At 44.2% G+C, this 23526-nt stretch overlaps 1 protein-coding gene across 2 annotated transcripts in view; it reads left to right on the top strand.

Annotated features, from left to right (window-relative positions):
• ANK3 (ankyrin 3) overlaps positions 1-23526 on the top strand; it is a 275643-nt gene that overhangs the window by 97995 nt on the left and 154122 nt on the right. For both annotated transcript variants that reach the window (XM_036769578.1, XM_036769579.1), the window contains 7 exons: positions 2652-2750; positions 4159-4257; positions 5445-5543; positions 9287-9484; positions 13023-13121; positions 13422-13520; positions 22179-22376. In XM_036769578.1, coding sequence (XP_036625473.1) covers positions 2652-2750; positions 4159-4257; positions 5445-5543; positions 9287-9484; positions 13023-13121; positions 13422-13520; positions 22179-22376 — 891 coding nt within the window. The remainder of the gene's footprint in view (positions 1-2651; positions 2751-4158; positions 4258-5444; positions 5544-9286; positions 9485-13022; positions 13122-13421; positions 13521-22178; positions 22377-23526) is intronic.

Genomic DNA, 23526 nt, shown 5'->3' with positions numbered 1-23526 from the left:
ATCCTTTAACAAAAGAATCCAAACCTTAAAGTTTGGAGGTCACAGAGAGGGGCAGTGAATCCTGGACTCCTTGAAGAGTGGGTCACAGCTTTTTTTTTTCTCTTTTCCCTTTTGTGTTTTGAAGAGGATTCTGGCAGCTGAATTTTTTGTGTTTACTGTTTTTCCTCCTACCATTCTGTGATTCCAGAGAGGACAGAGGCCAGGGTAGAGCAGGGTCATGAAATCTAAGGTTAAAATGGATGAGCAGGAATTTTACAAGTAAATCAGGTAGAATCTTAGGAATGTTTGGCCAATCCTCTTGGCCATTGTAGACAGGGCCTTAAAAGGGCATTTTTTTTTTTCCAATGAACCAAGAGAGACAGAGTATCTAAGAGTAGGGAGGTGACAGCCCTGCTGGACTCTGGCCTAGTGAGACCATACCTGGAGAAATGTGTTTAGGTCAGAGTATATCATTGAGGAAGTTGGATGGTATAGGGGATATCAGGTCAGGAAAATCTGAGTTCAAATCCTGCCTCCAAAACTTACTAGTTGTATGACCCCGGGCAAGTCACTTAAATGCCATCTGCCTCAGTTTCTTTGCCTGTAAAATAAGGAGACTGAACTCGATGACATGCAAGGTCTGCTCCAAGCCTAAGTCTATGATCCTCGGATAAAGTGAAGGCTATCCAGAGGAGACACCACAACGATGAAGTGCCTCCAGATCCTGCTAGAAGAGGACGCTTTGAAAGATGCGCAGTGGGGGTGGGCAGCAGGGAGAGGAAGGGCATTGCATCACCACTGATTATAACTGTCAATTTGAATTATTTCCAGAAGGAGGATGTCCCCCCCTCCCCCAATGACAGAATTAGGAATAGACATAGCAAAGACACAAATTGAGGCCAAAGTAAGAAAAAAAATCTTCCTAACAATTAATGTTATTGTACACGAGGATGGGATGGCTCAGTGAATAGTGAGGTCTCCATCACTGAAGATCTTCATACAGGGGCTGAACAGCTACTTGGGAGGCATCTTGTAGGGGACAGTTTTGTTCAAGTGTGGATTGAATTCAGTGGCTTTGGAAGTACTTCCAACTCCAAGATTCTGGGACTTGGAAAAGATGCTTAAATGTCTTAGATTATCTTACTGTTCTATGTGTTCCCCTATGGAGGCAGGAACAACCTGTCTTATCTAAATTTTGTGTTCCCCCCAGAGACTGGTAGACAGCTGTGAGGGAGTGGAAAGAAGTCCAGAGTTAGAATCAATGGATCAGATTCTGAATGCCCTGTTGCCACCTCTTTAGAGTGTGTACCCTGGGCCAAGGCACTTCTCTTGGGTAGATCTTGGTGCCCCAATGGGAAAATGAACGGGTTAAATTGGTTCCCATACACATATGCAATGAAAACTCATAGAGGATGGAGAAAATGTGTCATTTTCTCTTTATAACACTATCAATCAGCCAAGTGGCATTTATTAAGAGCCCACTGTATGCCAGGCACTGTATTAAGTGCCAGGGATACAAGGAAAGGAAAAAGACGGGCCCTGCTCCTGAGGAGCTCACAGTATCATGGGGAGATACCATGCAAATGATTACGTTCAAACCAGATCTATTAAAGATAAATAGAAAATAATCAATAGTAGAAGGTGATTAAGGGGGCCTGGGAAAGGCAAGACTTTGGCTGAGACCTGGAAGAAGTGAGCAAAGAGGGGAGAGAGTGTCCCAGGCCTCAGAGACAGCGGGGGTTGGGAGACAGGAGGCTCCACAGAATAGCAGGGAGGTCAGGGTCACTGGATTGCTGAGAGCCACAAGCAAATATAAGGTAAAAGGCTTAGTCATTATTTTGACATGCAACCACTTCTAAAACTTACAAGTCAGAGTGGATATTCTCTCCATGGAGAGGTCAGAACAGAACAAGTATTAGTCGCCTAGGATGCAAGAAGTCAGGAACACCTGTCTGTCACACACCTCCCTGGATTTATCCCAGGGGTTTTAGAACTTTCCAGCCCTGGAGATCTAGAGGACTATGAGTCAGATGACGGTTAGCTAGGTCATTCTTGTTTCCAAGGTGGCAATTCATTGGTTTGTAGGTTGTTAGCTATAACAGACACCTCTAGAGGCCATTGGAGGCAGCTGGATGGTACGGTGGGTAGAGATCTGGGCCTGGAGTCAGGAAGACCTGAGTTCAAATCAGACCTCAGCGCTGTGTGAACCCTGGACAAGTTGCTTTACTCTGTTTTCCTCAGTTTCCTCATCTGTAAAAGGGGGATCATAATGGCACCTACCTCTCAGGGATGTTGTGAGGAACAAATGGATAATTGTCAGGAGCTTAGCACAGTGCCTGGCACATAGGGAGAGCTATATAAATGTTGGCTGTCGTCATCATCATTATTATTATCATTATGAAATGCCGGACAGAGGTGAAGTGTCTTGCCACTTATGGCCACACAGTGGCAAACCCCATACTCATACTCATCCCAGTTCTCAGACCAGCGTCCTTGCTGCTGCCCCATACTGACCCTTGTCCAGGTTTTTCATCGTAACTGCTTTTTCCCAGTGTCTCCGATCCTTTGGTGTCTTTGGGCAATTTCACCTCAGACCAGAGAACTGGCTTTCCTCGTGTTTTGGTGAAACATAGGTGTGTTTTATAAAGCTTGTCTGTATTTTTCACCCACAGAATGGTTTTACACCCCTTCATATCGCCTGTAAGAAGAACCGGATTAAAGTTATGGAGCTTCTCCTGAAACATGGTGCATCCATCCAAGCTGTAACTGAGGTGAGAAGAGCAGGCTTTTGATTTGGAATGTGGTTAGGATGTCATCCTAAGGAAGCCAAGATTGGAGCTTTGGGCCTTCTTGGTGTAAATTGGCTTTGCCCTGTGCCAAGTTATAAACCATGCATGCGGGTGGTCGTAAGAAAGACCAGGCAAAAGAGCGTGGATGGCTCCATGTGAATGCATCAGTGCCAACAGAAGCCCAGGTCTATGATTGATGGTGTATCAATAAGATTCTCTCTCCACACACCAAGGGACCGATTTTGAGTATTCATTTTACTGAATCATCACTAGTCTCTTGTGAAATGAAGATTACTTCTCTTAATATAATACAGAACTATAAAGTTATAACTTTATCTAGTACAACCTATAAAAGGAACCTAATTAGTTATTTTAAAATCTTATTTTTATTGATATCTTTCATTTTTGTATCATCCTCATTTATGAATGTTCCTCCCCACCTCCTTTACCCAGACATCTCTTTTACTAAGGGATTTTTTTAAAGGAGAAGGAAAAAACCCAAATCAGCCAATATTTCCCTTCTGTAAAATTCTGCCTTATTATGAAGAGGGTTATAAGTGAAACTCCAGTGTAGAAACTCTGCAGGGTTAAAAAGGATGATCAGTGAATACCTATAACATGGATCAGTACCAAAACATTGCGTATTAAGGCGCTGGATCCAAGGCAATAGCTAAACTGTATCTGTTCTTGAGGGGCATCCATTCTGTCAGAAGAGACGTCGATAAATAGACACATTATAAAACACACAAAATAGACACAAGGCAGTTTTGAAGGGAAGGCATCAGAAGCTGAAGGACTCAGGAAGGCCTCAGAGGAGAGGATGCCCTGATGCTGAGCCCTGAAGGGAATGAAAGTTCTAAAAGGGGTGGGGGTGAGAAAGCAGAACATTCCAGGCCAAGGGACAGCCTGGGCAAAGGTTGGTTCTTAAAACCAGTCATGGCACGTGCCATTGGGGTGGAACAGAACAGTGAACAGGGAATCGATGAGATGTCAGTTCAAATTCTGACCCTAACCTTGGCCCATAGAGCGAATGTGGCCATGTCACTTAAACTTTTGGGGCCTCAGTTTACACATCCAAAAAATGTCGATGATGATATTTGTGCTGTCATAGGATGGTGGTGGGGGGAAACATTTAGAAAGGGAGTTTTATATCATCACTGTCATTTTTTTTATTATTATGGTTAGGAGCTATCTTGTTCACGGAATCCCAGTACTTCCTGAGAAATGAGAATTAGGTTTTGAGTCACCCACACATAACCAATGCCATTTCCCTACCCATACTCACTCCTCAACTTTTGTTGTAATGGCTTAACCAATTTTTTAAAAATAAAATCGCTGTCTTGATGCATACAACTGGTAACCCACCATTTTCCCCCTTCCTGTCCCTTAGTCGGGCCTTACACCAATCCACGTGGCTGCTTTCATGGGGCACGCGAATATCGTATCTCAGCTCATGCATCACGGAGCATCACCGAACACCACCAACGTGGTGAGTACCTTTTGTACCAAAATGGGGAAGGGCAAAACAAGCATTAGAGGAAATCTCGAATGGAGGTATAATTCACCTATCATAGATGATTTGATTTTCCACAAGAGTGGATGCCCTGTCAGTAACACCTGGTGCTTGAAAGATGCCAACCCAAAGAGTAGCCAGTTCACTGTGTCTTAGCAAATTGTATGAGTATTGGGGCCTTTGGAATAATTCCAAGTGCAGGAGTTACTCGGCTTGACATCCTAGTGACAGCAAAGATAGGCAGAATAGTATGGAGGAAAGGAATTGACTTTGTGCATGCACTGAATACATGCTTCATCGATCTGAATTTCAAGAAGCTCTCCAGGGACTAGGACAACAGCCCCTACTTCATGACTGTGTTCTAGTAGGTGATACCATGTGTCTGGTGCTTCCAGAAACTAGGCCCTTTTGTTGGGGAAAGAGAGGGAAATCCTGGTCAAACCAAGGTCATACCAATGCCCACTCTACCCTAGGCCATAAAACACTGAAGGTCCAAAGTGGTGCATTACCTCCAACTCCATAGAGTAAATACAAGATACATCTTGATATTCCAGTGGCACCTTGATCTCATCAGTGTGAATAGTCCCTCCATGGTGCAAATCACAGCCCATTTCTGTCTTCCCACCTTATGTCGTTCTTGTTCATGCCTTTCCTCCATTCAGGGTCTGCTCAGCAGGCTAGGAGCCTGCCTCTGCTCCTTTTCCCACTTTGCCGATACCAGGGTGGGGCTCAAGGCTTTCCACTTGACCTTGTTCTTGCCATCATTGGGCACATTCTTGACCAACTTGCCTCCTTTTTGAGACGTACATGTCCCTGATTGTGATTAATACACTAATACATCACTTTACCTATAGTAGGAGTATAATAAATGTTGGTTGAATGAATCTCTGTGACTCCACTTCTCATACACAGATTATTGTTGGCTGTATGTACCCTACTTACACTACTAGGCATCTCTCCATCACTCCATCAACTCCGGTCGGGGTCATGGTTTTCCTTGATTCATAGTCATGGAGCATCACTGGGAGAAATCAGCATTTTTACAAAGGCTAAAATGCCATCAAATCATTCACAAGATATTGGGCCAAATGAGGGGGGTCCCGTGTGTTTCCCATGCTCCATTTCTTCAGTACTAATCATCTTCTCTTGCTGTTGTGAACTAGAGAGGAGAGACAGCTCTGCACATGGCAGCCCGTGCTGGCCAGTCAGAAGTCGTGCGGTATCTGGTCCAGAATGGAGCCCAGGTAGAAGCTAAAGCAAAGGTGAGTGTACCCAAAGCCGTTGGGTAAAATCTAGTCCAATCCAACAGCATTAAAAGCCCACTGTCTATGAGGGATACAAGGAGAAAGTGGAAAAACTCCCTGCCCTCAAAAAGCTTATGTTTTACTCAGGAGATACAACATATAAATACATATACATGACTATTATTTGAGAACTGAGAGGGAACTACAATTTGGGCAATAAAGAGGGACTGCCTGTAGGAGGTGGCAAATGAACTGAACCCCAAAGGAAAAACCTTCATAGCTATATAATGATTCTTCAGTGATAAAGATAGATAGATAGACAGACAGACAGACAGACAGACAGATAGATAGATAGATAGATAGATAGATAGATAGATAGACAGACAGACGGACAGATGGACGGACAGACAGATGGATGGATAGATGGCTAGGTAGGTAGGTAGGTAGGTGGGTAGGTAGATAGATAGTAGAAAAGGAGAGAGAGAGGCCCAGGGAACTGAAGTGATTTCCCCAAGATCATCTTGCTAGTTCTATGAAAGAGTTGGGACTGGAAGCCATGTGTTTTTTTCTTACATTATATATCTAAGTTTATAACTCCAAATTCAAGACTCTTTCCATTGTATCACTAAAAAGTAATTAGATAGACCATATACATAATGAGAGATGGTTGGCATATCACCCAACTTCATGACTCAGAGCTCATCCAGGAACTAAAATATTAGTTAAAAAGCCAAGAGCCCAGGGAAGAATGATAATTCTGAAGCAATGATGAGATTTGTAATTAAATCTAGAAGTAAAATACTCAAAGGATTCGGAGATTAGAAATAGGAGTCTGGATGAGGCTTTCAGCTCAGGGACCTTAAGTCATCAGCAGTAGATTTTTAAAGTCAAGACAAGAAGCATTTTTTTATTAAGCCCCTACTATGTGCCAGCCGCTGTGCTAAGTGTGGGATTATGTCAACTCATCTCTTATTCCCCAGGAAAAATTTCATCTCCTTCAAGGTTTCTGGAGCCCTTGAGGAGAGAGGTTCCATACTTTGAATAATGACTACTTCTGCCTTTGGTATAGATAGTGGCAGGTAATGAGAAGAAATGGAAGGCAAGCAGATAATATGGTGGCATCAACTATCCTTACTGGCCATCAGGAGAGAGCGCTGGCTGTCTATTAGGATAAATAGTCTGCTTTCTGGGAGAACAAAATCTGGGAATGTTGTGAAGGAGAGGGGAAGTCACGTAGCAACTTTGAAGAACGATTATTGGAGGGTAGGAAGAAAGGAAAACAGCCCTGAAAAGTGTGAGACTGGCAACATTCAGTGAGATCAAATGAGGGAACCGTTGAAAGGAAGCACCTAATGTTGAGACTTTGATAAGTGATAGATAGGAATGGATGAGGCCTTTGTCACTCTCTGCAAATTTAGGTCATAGATTTCGAGCCCCAAGGGAGCTCCATGGTCATCTGTTCCAACTCATACCTGAATGAAAATTCCTTTTGTGTAACAACCTGCCCTTACTTGAAGACTTCCAGGGAAAAGGAACCCAGTTCCTCACAGTATAGCAGTCTGTTCTCCTTTGGAATAGTTCTAATTGTTAGGAAGGTTTTCCTGACATTGAGCCTAAATTTGACTTTTAGTATCTTACTTACCTGTGACTCTTACTTCTGTTGTCTGGGACCAACCAACAAGCCTAATACCTCTTCCACTTGACAGCCCTTCAGATTCTGAAGAAGGCGGCTATCATGCCCTCCTGAGACTTTCTTTCTCTAGGCTGAACATCCCCAGTTCCTCATGGGGCTTGGATTTTAGGCCTTTCTCTACCCTAAGTAGAGTAGTGCCCTACCTTGTCAATGTCCTTTGTAGAATGCATGATGCAGAATTGAGCACAGTATGATAGATGTGATCTGGCCAGGGTAAAAATACAATCTCCCCAAACCTCTGCCTAAGTTCATGTGGCCTCTAATGCATTCAAATCCTGCCTCAGACACTTACTAGCCGTGTGACCTTGAGAAAGTCACAGCCTTTCTCCACTTCAAGTTTCCTCTCTGCAAAATGGGGTTAATGATAGCCCCTGCCTCACAGATTTGTTGTGAAAGTCAAGTGAGATAGCACATGGAGAGTGCTTCACAAACCTCAAAGCTCTATATAATATAATGTAATATAATATAATATTATATAATATAATATAATGTAACATAATATGTAATATTATATATATAATTTATATATAATATAATAATAACCATTATTATCACGTCCCCCTTTGGATAAGACATACTTTCCAAAGCCATAGCTCAGCCATGGGTCACATCACACCAAGTTTCCGTGATACCTATGAGGTCAAATATTCTTCTTTATCTTAAGATGTACAGAGAGGTCAGAGTTCCAGCAAGGACTGAATTTGTGATTACAGGGCCTTCGAAGACAGCTTCAGCTGCCTTTAGATTTGATCTGAAATTCTGCCCCATCACCCTAAGCGTGCTATGCTCGATGAAGGTGTCCACAATGGACATTTCCTTTGATACAGGTGGCAAGTCCCCAGATATAGGGTTATAAGCACTTCCAAGTGAGTCTTGGTCATTCTGTGGTCATTTCATTCCAATCAGGACATAACTATAGCCAGACTCAGATCGCCACAAGGGGAAGCTCATTGGTAACTCATCCTCATGGGTTTAGCCAATGAAGAGCCATCTGGGGCTAGAAGGCAGCGCTGATAGAGCTTTTTTAGAAGGACGTAAGTGAAGATTTGAGGCTCACTTACACGTCATCCCAGGCCGGATATTTTGAAGATCTGGAGTAATATCACTATGTGAGCAGATGATCACATGGACTCCCAAAGCATGCCTTCGGGCGATGGATCACGGCCTTATATGTTGTTGTTGTCAAGTCCTTTTTCAGTCATGTCTGACTATTCATGAGCCCATTTGGGGTTTTCTTGGAAAAGATACCGGAAGGTCTGCCATTTTCTTCTCCAGCTCATTTTGCAGGTGAGGAGACTGGAACAAATAGGATTAAGTGGCTTGCCCAGGGTCACACAGCCAGTAAGTGTCTGAGCCTGGATTTGAACTCAATTTCTCCTGACTCCAAAGCCAGCACTCTACCCACTGCACCACCTAGCTGACTTCATAGCCTCATAATATGTGTCATATCAAAAATACCCCCCAAATTGTCTCTGAAGACCAGCTTGTCACAGACTCAGCTCTAATCAGTATACTGATCCCTTGCCTTATGGGCATAGCACCAAGTGATACAATAAGAAACCAGGCACCTTTAGAAGAAATATTCACACTCTCCCCTGGTTGATTTGCTATGGGTTAGTGCATCAGGAAAGAGACAACAGAAAATAGAGCACGTAGGGGCCCTACTTCTGTACCCCAAAGGTGTAGCTGGGTCTCACTCTGGCTCTGTGAATATGCCTATCTATGACAGAGCACAAAAATGGGCATATTAAATCTGCCCCTTCAGGCAATGGTCCTTCATCCTCTCTAAGTATTCTATCACATATACCTACAATGGCAGTAGGATGCCACCCAGGGGGCTGGCTTCCACAGTGCTAACATACCCTTTAAGCTATTAGACCATTTCCAATGTTTCTGATAATCCTAATATCACCTTGTCTACCATTTCTGAGCCCTGAAGATGAAGATAAGTGGGATACTCCCTACAAATATGCCATAGGATAAGATCTGATTCTTAAGATAACAGTCCTCCAAACTTTTCAAAATGGTGCCTTGACCTTCACTAACTCACTTCTGCTTTGCCATTTAGGATGACCAGACGCCGCTCCACATTTCGGCTCGGCTGGGAAAGGCCGACATAGTCCAGCAGCTTTTGCAACAAGGAGCCTCTCCAAACGCAGCCACCACTTCTGGGTACACTCCTTTACACCTTTCAGCACGAGAGGGACATGAGGACGTTGCCTCCGTTCTTTTGGACAATGGTGCATCATTAGCTATAACGACAAAGGTATGGGAGTCTTAGAAAAGAGATGGTATTCCCCAGATACATCCTTTGCTGCACTCAGGGCCTCGGACATGACAGAAATAATTGTATGACATGTTCCAAACTTGAGAAGTTGCCACATCCCTAATTGTAGTGAGCCGAGACCTGTTTATTTTCGTCTCATATGTCTCTCTATGTTATCTAGTGATTAAAACTTATCGAGCCCCTCTTTACAAAGTCATAGCTCAGTTGCACTGATGGCTATCTGTCAGTTGTTTTGATAGACTCAGACAGTTTGCAAAAGATTCAGTCAGCAGATTTCTCTGGCAGAGTCTAAATGGATGAACAGATTGGCTGACGTGACTAGAATGCAGAAGGCTGAGGATGGGGCTCACCGGCTAACCTCTCCCTGCTTCCCCAATGCTGTGTCAGCTCAGAAAGTGACCCCTCCACTCCCCCACCACAAGGCTGGGAATAAAACATACGGTCAACCGTAACTGGATTTCAGTCCCAGCTTTGAGACCAAACCACATACCTTCTCTATGACCATTGACTGGCGCTCATCACTTCCATGCTTAGCGAAACTCCCAGATGCAACCTAAGATGAATTTGCCAAGATACACTTAGAAGATGAAAGACCTATTGCTATTTCATACTCAGTTATTTGGGCATGGCATTGTTTTGGTAAAAGCAGTAAGAGTCCAGGCAGGGAAATGGATAATTGTGGGATAATGGGTTGAATGCCACTAGAATCTAGTTCTTTTTACTCTGGCCCTTTAGGGAACAAGGACCAGACGTCAGGAAGCTTTTCTAGATTCTCATTTACCTGGGATTCCAACATGGAAGAGAAGATAGTGATATTTTCAGCACGCCAACTCAGTTTTGGCCTTGCCTCAAGAATATGGCCCCAGGGACTTGCTTGAGTTTGCTGTGAGCCATAATATGACAAGGAGAGTGGGGCCACTCAAGGCTTGTCCAGTTCAGCCTCTGGACCCACCCTGAATCATTTAGTACCAAGATGGTCTAGGACTATTGTTAGAAACGACCGAGAACATGCGCTTACTTGGATCATCTGATTCACCCTATATTGAATCCTAAATAGCCCAAGGCCATGCTCCATCCACCAGGAAATGGGTTGGCTTTGGATGCCCAGGCAGTCATATCCAGGTCCTTCTGACATGCAGGCCTTTGCATTTGGGTCAGCTCTAGTGCAACTGGTATAAGAAAAGAGAGTAAGGCAGGTATATTGTGGGAGTAAGGGAGAAGAGTTGTATGAGCTGGTGAGGGAAAGTTGCAACGAGAGCTAGTAGTCTACACCAAACCAAGACCTCAGTTTGAATCTGGCTTCAGACACTTACTAGCTGTGTGAAGCCATTTAACCTCTGTCTGCCTCAGCATCGTCACCTGTACTACAGGGATGATAACAGAACAGCCTCTGCCTCCCGGGGTGTCTGTGAAGATACAACGGGATACCTGGAAAGCATTTTGTGGCCTCAAAGCACTCACTATACAAATGCTAGCCAGCCTTTCGGAGTGGCCTCAGTTTTGTCTGTGGGACACCCCCAGAAACCCCGAATCCTCTAAATCAACCCAAAACATGGTTCAGCAAACATTGATAAGCCTTCCACTCCAGGCTGGAGGAGATAGAGGACGCATAGTCCATATCCACATGGAGCTTAGTGCACTGCAGGGGGTTAAGAGGCTGGCTCGTGATCATAAGAACAAAGGTTTAGGAGTAGAAGGAGCCATAGGGGTCATCTACCAACCCCCTCATTTTACAGATGAGGAAACTGAGGCCCAAAGAAGTATGATGTGTACACAAAAAACTGTGACACAAAATAATATATACAAGTAAGTACATGTTATGGGACCAGAAGTGCAGTTTTATTGGCAGAATGCCTGGAGACCCAGCAGGACATAACGAGTAAAGAGCTGGCCTCAGCATCAAGAAGACCTGAGTTCAAGTCTGTCCTCTGACCCATACTGTCTGTGTGACCCTGGGCAAGTCACAGCTTCTCAGTGCTCGGACAGCTCTCTAAGACTGTAAGTTGCTAATCAGATGAGTAGTGATCTGAACTGGTAAAGGGATTTTCCTCCCTGGGACCACCCAATGAAATCACAGGTCCAAGCCAAAAAAAAAAAATAGAGATGTATAAAGACACCACATATACATATGTGTGTATGTACTTTTCCAAAAAAAACTATCATATGTATGTATGTATATACACACACAAAGAGGGAGAGAGAGAGAGAGAGAGAGAGAGAGAGAGAGAGAGAGAGAGAGGGAAAGAGAGAGAGCATGTGTGTATGTATGTGCATAAATCCTAATGCTTTCTCTGAGTTGATCCTAATACAAAGATGGGCTGTGTAGACTTATCCACCCACACTTAGAGAGAAGGACTAGATTATGATTGCATTGGCTTGGGAATTCCTAACAAGGAGATTCTTTCCCTAAATTGATTGGCACCTGCTCTGTGGTTTATACTTATTTAGAGATTTGCCCAGGATCCCATAGCCAGTGGGTCAGAGGGGGTACTTGCAACCAGGCCCTCCTGGTTCTCTATCCACTACAACACCATGTTGCCGATGAATAAGAGCATTATAGAAGGCCAGAGAGAGTGATCTGTGAGGTCTGTTGACTAAGGAGAATCAGGAAGGTCTTTCTAGTGGAGGTGGCAGCTGAACTGTGCATTCAAGAATGAGAAGAGGTTGAGGGAGCCATTCAGGATAGAAAACAGAATGAAGAAGGAAGGAGGGCAAAGGGTGTGTGGGAAGCAGGTGGAACATGGGCCATATGGAAGTGAGTAGGATGATACTGGACAGGAACATCAGCCTTGAATGCCAGGCTAAGGGGTTTGAACTTATCTAAGTGGGCAATGGGGAGCCACTGAGGAATGTTTAGTGAGAAAAGAGCTATGGGCTTAGCAGAGATGTCAGGGACATATGAGAACAGGGAGTGGGGAGGCAGGAAGGTCTGTGAGGAGGTTTAGACAGGTCAGAGTTGAGTCAGTGGCAGGACGTACAGGCGAAAATGTCTTGTAGATCTTCAGAGAGGGAGAATTGGCAATGTGTTAGAAAAGGGATTGAGGAAGGGAGGAATTCCAGAAGGAGGCATTGGCAGACCCCGCCACTCCCTGGCTCAAGAAACATAACTGGTCCCTATTGCCTCTAGCATTAAGTAAACCCAGCTTGGCATGTAAGACCCCTCCTTATCTCTACCAGTCAACATAGGATCATAGGACAGCTCGGGCTCTATCTCCAGCCCAGGCTTCTCTTGCAAAGGCCCAGAACCTCGTCACCAAAGATCTATGAGAGTTTGCTTTAGTTTCCTGATTCCCCCAAACCTCCTTGTCAGGTGCCCAGAACTGGATGATTCAGAGGCCCTGGTGTCTGTCCTCATCTGGGCCACTCAGTTTTACCTGTGAGGTCACCAAATGACCAAGCTTCGTTTGGCCACCAGCCCCAGGTCTCTATGCAGACCTCTTCCTTAGGACCAGCCTTGACTGTTGCATCCAGGCAATAGAATGGCAACATTCTTCATTCTCACACTTTCTTTTTACAGAAAGGGTTCACCCCCCTTCACGTGGCTGCAAAATACGGAAAGCTGGAAGTAGCCAACCTCTTGCTTCAGAAAAATGCATCTCCTGATGCCGCAGGAAAGGTAGGAGGGGAGAGGCCAGCCCTGCCACTGGTCCCTGATGCTAATAAAAAAACAAAGCAAATAAGCACGTACTAATATTCACACCCACCATTATGGATGTCACTGTCGTTTGGAAACCAGCTTTTAGGATCAAGAGTTCCCCAGGACAGAAGCGGTGCTTGTGATTGCTCAACTCTTGTGGGAACTCGTCTTTTTAAATTCATAATTCACCAGTTTAACCTCATTGCCTGTAGCCAGGACGTGGACGCTCCAAGACACATCTCTAACCCGGGTCACTGTTGTTTCTGCACATGTTTTCAGAGTGGTTTAACCCCACTGCATGTAGCTGCCCACTATGATAACCAGAAAGTGGCCCTGCTTCTCCTGGACCAAGGAGCCTCGCCCCATGCCGCTGCAAAGGTACACCCCAAATCCAGGGGGCGGGAGGATGACTCAGCCTCTCTGTCTCTAGCTGGCTTTCACTCCCACTATGTTCTTCCTTCCTGCCTGATGTGCAAGTGGGGATAGCTTTGTCCCAATAGAAATGTAAAGTAGTCAGAATCTGAGCCATCTTGCTGTTTATGCAGGTTCTTAGAAAAATACTGGGTACTTTATAAGCTAGACATGGCATAGTCCAGAAATAACAGGCCTCTAAATCTGGAAGGCCCAGGTTCAAATCCTGCTTCTGACCACACTCACTCTAGGACCAGGGTAAGCACCCCCAGGTAATTCTTTAGGACTCTTGCCAGTTTCCATCAGAAGAGTTTATTAAGCATCTGCCATGCGCTGGATGTGAGAGGCAGCCATAGAGAGTCAGCAAGACCTAGGTTTAACTCTCCCCTCTGACACATCCTAGCTCTGGGACCCTGGAGAAGTCCTACAGGCTTCTAGGGCCCCATCTATTCTCCATGAGTATCTACTGCAGGACAGGTGTCAGATCTTTGGAAGAAGGAGTTTCTGCATTGGGGCTCCCCCAGGCCAATGAAATCATAAGTCCAGCCAGAAAACTAAGTGCTCGTGGGTTGACTTTTCCTTCAGATGCTCGGACATAGGAACATAAGCTTTAGTGATTGTGCAGGCACAAAAGAAATCACCTAGGCTAGCCCCCTCATCCTGAGGATGAAGACACTGAGGCTCCAAGCACCACAGATCATAAGTGATAGAGACTGTGCTTGATCCCAGGTCCCTGACCACAAAGCCAACATCCTTTCCCCTAAGGGATAAGGGTGAGCTGTGGGGGGAGTGAGGAATGGGGGAGAACCCGGTGAGACTGAAAATGCAGAATCATCAGGAGGGACAAGACATTTCTGTTAGTCAGAATCACATCAAATTGTTCACAGATTCTCAAAGACATAAAGAAGACCACAAAGGTGATAGGTGTCTGAGGCAAGATTTGAACCCATATCTCCTGACTCCCTAGTCAGGGCCCTTTGCACCATGCCACTGCAGGCTTCACCTTGACTCTGAGCACTGCTTTTCTCTAGCATTCTTCTCAGAGGAATGAGGAAAGAAAATACTTCCCATGGTTCCCCAGCACCACTGACTTCACGGACAGCTCATGAATTAGCACAGTCCATTTAGAACAGGGCTAATTTAATGCCACATTGCGTTTAATGAGGACCATCAATGATGAGTCCTGCATTACTGAGCTCCCGGCCATTATCAGCTGCATCCAGAGAGGCCGAATATGATGCGAGCTCTGGGATTCTGCTGAAGGAGCCCACCATCTTGTCCTCTCGCTGGTGATGGACTTGGGTCCAACTCTGGCTTGAAAGGCCCTCGATAGCTGTATCTCTCTAGGGCTATAGTGTGTGTGTGTGTGTGTGTGTGTGTGTGTGTGTGTGTGCGCGCGCGTACACATATATAATTAAATATATATATAAACTATAGGTTTATAGTTCATTTTCCTCACCAAGGATTTGGAAAGTGGGTGACAATGATGGTAATAGAGTAGCTAGTTTTAAATACATATATATATATATATATATATATATATATATACTTTCCCCATTAGACTGAGCTCTTATATACATATACATATATATATGTGTGTATATATATATATATATATATATATATATATATATATATACACTTTCCCCATTAGACTGAGCTCTTTGAGGGCTTGGTCAGTCAATAAACACATGTGAAGTGTCTGCACCGTGTGCCAGGCGCTGTGCTGAACACCAGGGACTGTCTTTTATCTCTCTTTGTCTCTTCAGCATTTAGCACAATGCCCAACACATACTTTAGGCCCTTAATAAATGTTTATTGATTGATTGACCTCAAGTTTTGCTAGCTGATATATGTGTGTGTGTGTGTGTATGTGTGTGCACACACACACACACACACACACACACACATATATATATATATATATATTCATACGTACATACGTAAACTCATTTGTTCCTCGCAACAATCCTTTAAGTTACATGCTAATATTATCCCCATTTTACAGAGAAAACTGAGGTGGATTGAGGTTAAGTGACTTGTGGAGCCAAATCAGGATTTGAATTCTGGTCTTTTTCCCACAACGCCGGCACCCCATCAGCTGTGCCACCCAACGGCGCCTAGATCTGCAGCTTACTAACGTTTCTATAGCATTTTAAGGCTACAAAAGTTTTTATTTTATAGATGAAGAAACTGAGGTAGAAAGAGATAGAGGGACTGGTCAAGTTAGGTTCACACAGCTGAGAAGTCCCCAGGTTGGAATTCGAACTCAGGTCCTCCTAAGTAAAGTAGAGTGCTCTCTCCATTATACCACCCTGCCTCCTGGGTGACCCTGGATAAATCACCTTACTTCCCAGTCAGTCAGTTAGCATTTATTAAGCATCTACTATATGCCAGGCACTGTGCTAAGCTCTGGAAATATGAAGAAGGACAAAAAAAGAAACAGTCCCTGCCGTCAAGGGGCTCCCAGTTTGATGGGAGCCACCGTGCAATGTTCCAACAAGATATAATTGAGAGCAGTCTCAGAGGGAAGGCATTAAGGTTAAGGAGTGGGTGCTGAGAAAGGCTTCTTGCAGAAGGAGGGATACCAGCTGAGACTTGAAGCCAGGAAAGTGGGAAGCAGAGATGTGGACAAGGGAGAGTCTTCCAGGAGAGGGAGAGTCTTCCAAGTGTGGGAGACGGTCAGAGGAAATGCCTGGAGTCAGGAGATGGAGTGAGTCCTTCAAGAAATTGCCAAGAAGGCCAGTGTCCCTGGATCACAGAGTCCATGTAGGGGAGGAAGGCTTAAGAAGCCCGGAAAGGTCGGAGGGGGCTGGGGTAGTAGCGGCTTCAAAGGCCAAAGAGAAGATTTTCTGTTTAATCCTAAAGGGAATAAAGATTCACTGCAGCTTATTGACCAGTGGTCTAGCCAGCTCTGCATTTTAGGAAGGTCAGTTTGACAGCTGAGTGGAGGGTAGGTCAGAGTGGGGAGAGACTTGAGGCAGAGAGATCAACAAGCAGGTGATTGCAGTGGTCCGTGTATAGGATAATAAGGGCATATACCAGAGTGGTGTTAATGTCAGAGAAGAGAAGAGGGCATAGAGGGGAGATGTTTGTTGTAATTCAGTACTTTCAATTGTGTCCAACTGTTTGTGACCACATTTGGGGATTTCTTGGCAAAGATACAGGAGTGGTTTGCCATTTCCTTTTCCAGGTCATTTTACAGTAAGGAAAGTGAGGCAAACAGGGTGAAGTGAATTACCCAAGGTCACACACCAGATTTGAACTCATGAAGATGAGTCTTCCTGCTTCCAAGCCCAGTGCTCCATCCACTGCACCCCCTGGCAGCCCATTAGAGGTGTTACAAAGGCAGAAATGACAGGAGTTGGCAGTTGATTGGACACGGAGGGATGAGAGTCAGGAATCAAGGGTGATGCTTAATTTATGGACTTGGGTGCTGGGAGGATGGTGGCCCCGACAGCCATAGTGAAGTTAGGAAGAGAGGAGGTTTTGGGGAGAAAGGTAACGACGTCAGTTTAGGGAATGTTGAGTTTAAGATGTCTATGTGATAACCAGTTCAAGATGTTGAAAAGGCAGCTGGAGATTTTGGAAGACATCAGAGAGAAGTTAGGGCTGGATAAAAAGCTCTTAGCGTTACCATTGACACGTGGGAGCTGGTGAGATCACCAAGTGGAACGATCTAGAAAGAGAAGAGGAGAGAGCACAGAGGCAGCCTTGGGGGCAGCTCACAGTTAGTGAAGAGCCGGCAAAGGAAACAGGGAAGAAACGGTCAGGCAGGCAGGAGAAGAACAAAGCGTCGGGCTAGACAATGTCCAAGGTCCCTTAGAGTGAAATATCTCTGATGCTAAGACTTGAGTCCAACCCTTGTTCACTCACTGACTCCCTGCCTGACCTTGGCCATGAGACTTTAGCCAAATCACTGCAATAAGTCTTATCACTCCCCCTCTGCCTCCAGTCCAGAATAGGGGAAAGAGAATTCTTAGCCTCAGAATCAGGAAGATATGGGTTCAGGTTCTACTTCCAACTACACTGGCTGTGTGTCCTCAGACAAGTCCTCACTGACCCTCACTTGAACACAGGCCACGCTTGGACTCAAAATTGTTCAACAGTTGGTGATCTACACCAGGCAAGGGAGTTTTTCCTCCCTTGGAGGTCCCCATGCCAAGGAAATCACCCATGCAGACTCCCCCAATATTTTCACCCAAGTAACTGGCCCCAGGGGTCCCATAACTAGGAAACAGTCAAGCGTTGACACTAGCATGGGTCCTCTGACTCTAAGCTCAGCCCTCATATCCCCACATCCTGCTTCCCACTTCCCCTTTTCCAAGTCTTGCTCTCAATGTCCTGCCTTTGGAGAGTTCAAAGCCCCAGGCTCAGGTCAGCTTGCTGCTCAAGCACAGCCTGCTTCTGCTCTTTTGCTACAAATGATGGGAAAGCCCAAAGTCAGAGAACAAAGTGCCCTTATCCAGGTCATGGCCTTTCCTGTGGTCATTTAACATGATTTAATCTCTTTCAGTTATAGGCTGGGCTCTTCCATCATTTGTAGCCATAAAATAAAACTTAAGACTTTTTCCAACATAGAAGGAAAATGTTACACCCCCTCCCCGATTTCCCCCAGCCTTGAATCCTTCCCCTCCAATCAGTGTCGGAGCCCTGATCTCCCCCCTCCCCCTACAGTGACTGTCCCTGGTGATCACTCTTCTGACCTCTGTAATAACTGACATTTCTGACGGGCAAAAAAAAAGAAAGAAAACTTACATGATAACATTTTCCATTCTCCTTTTTATTTCAATGGATGCTAACATTCCATTGAGCTCAAGCCATCTTTCCCCAGCTTCCCGGAGCAGTGTGCTCATTACACGTCTAGTAGATAATTCATCATTTAGGCATTCATTTTTTTACTAAGAGGGATATTCTTGGTACCCCCTGTGCCGTGAAGTTGGGAAGTGAAAAATAAGAAGGAAGTAATAGTCATAACAAAAATAAAGGACGAGTCTGCCTCCTCCACCCACCAATTAAGCACTTTCCCGCTGGCTTCCTTCTTGAGGGTTCTTCAAACGTGACTCTGCTAAAGATGTTTTATAGAAGCAAAGCCAAGGAAGCAACACTGCAAAATTAGCCCTGGTGATGGCCCTCTCATGTCAGGCACATTCAATAAAGTCCATTGAATCAGAGTTTTTATGACGGCCAAGGAATGCACATTCCCATAGTTAGCTTTTCCTCATAAAAGCATTTCCAGTGTCCCACCCATTGTTTGAGAAAATGAGACACCTTCAGTAATTGTGGAGTAGCCAGCCTCTCTCTCTTCCTGGACTTTGACCCGCTACAAAGCCATTCAGGGACAGGCAATGATGACAGACAAGTAATGGCAGCCTGGTCTTGGGTCACTCTTTTATTGCCAGAAGAATAATGACATTGATTTTGTCTGCCTTTGCCTCGGTCTCCCTTCCATGAGTGTCATAGAATTCCAAGTGAGACAACTATCTGGTCCACATCTGCATTGTATCTGTGCAGAAGCTGAGGACTTCTTTTAAAGATTTTGATTGCCTGAGATGACCTTTGCCATTCTTCTACTGTTTCGAAGGGTCAGCTTATTTCTTCTTCATGTCTACCGTAGCAGAAGCATGATGTCGTGTGTTCTGTAGTAAGGAAGGAAAAAAATAATCATCATTAGGTTAGCAGGGTAAAAGGAAATAGCTCAGGAATGAGTTTTAGCTTAGTGACCTTGGGTAAGTCCCTTGATATCCCCAGACTTTCAATTTTCTCACAAGTGAAACATTGTTGATGGCATGCCTCCTACCTACCTCGCCAACTGATCATTTTTGTCAACGTTCTTTGAAAAGCAGAAAATACAATATTATCCATCTTGATCATGTTTTCTTAATTTGCTATTGATCTAGGCCAAACCACCCAGTATAATAGGGCATATTTCTCGCAGATTAAGGAGAAAGCTAAATGAGAGTGACTTGCTTCTGAACCACAATTATTTTAATTTGAGTGAATTTATCACTATCAACTGGGTAAATGCGGATTATTTTCTAGTTGTTAGGTGTTGCAAAATCGTAGCATTAGGCATCAATTGATCAACATTTATTAAGCACCTACTATGTGCCAGGCACTGGGCTAAGCACTGGGAATACAAAAAGAGGCAAAGGACAGTCCCCACCTTCAAGAAGCTTATAGTCTAATGAGGGAGAAAACGTGTGAACGTGTGCAAAGCAAGCTCCATACAGGACAAATATGAGATAATTAACCAAGGGAAGGCACTGGAATGGAGAGGGTTGCATGAGACAAGCTAGGCTGTTTTCTGTCTTGATTTCCTTCCCAGGAGCCGTTGAGTCCCAGGCACTTTTGAGTGCTTCTATACACTTATTTCCAACCTCCAGTTATGTTGTGATTACATTAACAACTCATCTTTATATAGCGCTCCTAGGTCTTCACAACACTTTATTCAAAACAAACCACTGAAATCAGTCGTGTGCGCGTGGCTATGTCAGCTTTGTACATGGATTCGGTGCCTCAGCTCAGAGACATTGGATGACTTACCAATGGTCACACAGCTAGAAAGGGTAAGAGCCAAGATTTGAACTTTGGCTCATCTGATTCCAAGTCTAGCTGTCACTCCGTTATGCCATAAGGTGTTGGAGGCAGCAGGACAGCATGCTGATCCTGTAGTCCAAAAGATCTGATTTTCAATCTAGGCTCAGATTCTTGCTAGCTATGTGACACACTGGGCAAGTCACTTGACCTGCCTTGGTTTCTTCAATTGTAAACAGGGACCCACCTCCCAGGTTTTATTATGAAGATCAAAAGAGATGATATTTGTAATGTGCTTAGCAACAGTGTCTGGTACACAGTAGGTGTTTCATAAATGCTTACTTTCCTTCCTTTTCTGTTTACATTTACCTACTATTAGGTAATATTTATTATTTATTTAATATTTATTATTATTAGGTACCAATTACCTAATATTTACTGTATCCTATTCAGCAGTAATAAAATTAATAACTAGTATTTACATAGCATTCTAAAATTTGCAGTGTTATGCATATATCATTTTATTAAATCCTTATAGCTACCCCAGAAAGCAGGTGCTTCCATTATTCTCATTTTCAGATGAAAGAAGCAAGTCTGAATTATCCATGAGGAAACCAGAGTCCAAAAACATGAAATGAACTAAGTCAGGATTACACAGTAATGAGTGTCTGAAGCAGGATTTGAACTCAGGTCCTCCTGTCTACAAGTCCCACCTTCTTTCCAGCTCCCCACTCATTTTGATGAGTCTCAGAGAAGCATGAATACTTACCCTCCCACCCCACAAGGTTGTTATAACCACTCTATAAAGCACCATAGTGACAAGAACAATTATTCTGACCCAAGTCAATGGCCAACTTGGCATTGTTAGCGAAAGGAATTGTCTGATGGTGGGAGATCTGAGTCCCTGCCTTTATTCCTGAACATGATCATGATGGACAGGCTGAAGAATCTGATTCTATTTCTTCAGCCTGCGTTGATGCCCATAAAAGGACGAGGCTAGCTGGCACCACCGTCCCACAGTGAGTTCTTCTCCACTGGGCCATAAGAACACAGGCTTCTAAAGCCCTGCATCAATGACTCCTCAGCCAGCTGAAGTTCCAAACTGAGAATAGGTCAGGCCTAAAAATAGTTGAAAGCTCCTGTTTCTCCTTTGATGGGGCTTGCCAGGAGGGATAGGTTTCATGGGAGTTGGGAAGCTTGAGTTCCACAGGGAGTGGGGTGATTTCAAATAGCCCTAAGGTCCTCACCCCCAACCTGCTACAGAAAAGGGATTTGTCTGTGTGGTGGGACAGAGCCAGGCAGGCTGCGTCCCATCAGGCAGGGGCACCCAAGTGATTCAAAATATTTGTCATTTCTAAGACTGATTCATATCGAGGGCACCCACAAACCGTTGGACTGTTTCCCTACTCCGCAAATTGACATCTCAGAGACAGTGAGGGTATGATGATCTAACCCTGTTCTCAATCATAATCATTGAAACTGTTTCACTTCTCTTATGTGACCCTGGGCTTGACCTCTCAATAATCCAGCAAATCTCTAAGACAGCAGTTACAGAGAAGGTACCAGTTTCCTTGATTGATCAAATTTCCTCACCTAGAAGTTCCTTGTACTGATGAAATTATCGGTCTGGTCCCTGTTCCTATTCCTTTATTTCTCCTTTTCTCTCCTCCCCTACAAACCTTTATTTGGAACCAAACCTCAAACTTTGGGCACACTCCTTGGGGAATACCCTCCTTTCCCAGCTTTAATTTATTGGGCAAATTTATTTATTTGTTGGGTACCTCTTATGTGCCAGGCAATAAGAGAAAGAATATTCCAGTTGGGGAAAAAGTGGAAGCACAGGATTTGGACCCTTGTAAAGTCTTCAGCTGTCTGGTATAAAGCTTTTCTCTAGGATTCCATTTTCAAAGAGCGATGGCCAACGTGGAGTAGAATACATTTAGTGTCCATTTTTTAAAAAATACTGGATGAAAACATAGTGGTGAAGGGAAGCCTGGGAATTTTTGTGTAGAAAGCCATCCAGCCAGTGGGCTGGCTCTGCATTGTTCCTTCCTGGCAAGCGTGTAATAAGATGCTTTGCATTAACAGAACGGTTACACGCCACTGCACATCGCGGCCAAAAAGAATCAGATGGACATAGCCACCAGCCTGCTCGAGTATGGCGCGGATGCCAATGCCGTCACCAGACAAGGGATCTCTTCGGTGCATCTGGCTGCCCAGGAGGGCCTCGTAGACATGGTATCCTTGCTTCTCTCCAGAAATGCCAACGTGAATCTTAGCAATAAGGTGAATAAGGCAACTTCTCTGGACGTACCACAGTTGTCACAAAACTTATTGAGTTTGGATCAGGTGGGGAGAAGGCAAAGTCTGAATCACTAAAGTCTAAATTGTGGATTATTTCAAAAGAAATGGGATATTAGGACTTTCAAGAATCTGCTTCAGTATCCCAGTGGATCCAAGATCTGGGCTCAAACCCTGGTTCTACCACTTGCTTACCCGTGTGCCCTTGGGCCTCAGTTTCCTCAAATTAAAATGAGAAGTTTGACTAGATAACCTTAAAGGTTGCTTCTAACTATGCGTCTACATGCCTAAGATTTCATCATAGAGATAATCCCTCTAGTGAGGGAGATGGGAACTCATCCCTGGGGCCAACCTTATCCTACTATAAATCTTCCACAGGTATCAGAGCTACAAAATTGATGGAACAGTGAGCCTTGGGGAAGTCTAGGTTATTTATTTTCTATCAAAAGGTAAAAGTGGCCTGTAAGTAGCGCAAAAATCATTTCTGGGTAGATTGGTCTCCCTGAACTACTTGAGCTTGTTGGAAATATTTTCTTCACTTACCTAGGGCAAAATCCTGTATTTTGAGAGTTGGAAAAAATCTGAAGAGCCTAGGTTTATTCCAGTGGTTTCAAACTCAAATGAAAATGGAGGCCACGAATCTCTGTACAAGGATCTCTGTCAGCCACATAGTGACTTAGCTTTGAAATGTAATGTTATCAGTGTTTTATTGAATTATTATTTATTTTGTTAAACACTTCCCAATTACATTTTAATGTGATTCATGCCGCACTTGAGAGTGTTGTGAGCCATATGATGTGTGTTGGACACCTCTAATCTAATCCAGTCAAGGACACTGTGTGTCATATGTGACAAGTGGTCATTGAGCATTGGCTTAAGGATGTCCAGTCTTGCCATGTTCAAGATGATCCCACAGGGACCATTTTCAATCAATCCACCCATAAATCAATATTTATTAAGCACCTTCTATGTGCTAAGCGCTGGGCACCATAACTTAGCTAATTTTATGTGCCCCATATTCTCTGTTAGACTGCACACTGGGAAGGCAGAGAATGTATGTTCTATGCCTATTTAAGTCCCCCCCTTAAATTCCCTCCAATCTCTACCTTCCTACAACACAACCCCCCAAAAAATA

This window comes from Trichosurus vulpecula, chromosome 8 (assembly GCF_011100635.1).
Source record: "Trichosurus vulpecula isolate mTriVul1 chromosome 8, mTriVul1.pri, whole genome shotgun sequence".
NCBI classification, from domain to species: domain Eukaryota; kingdom Metazoa; phylum Chordata; class Mammalia; order Diprotodontia; family Phalangeridae; genus Trichosurus; species Trichosurus vulpecula.
This window is presented reverse-complemented; position numbering and strand designations above follow the sequence as displayed.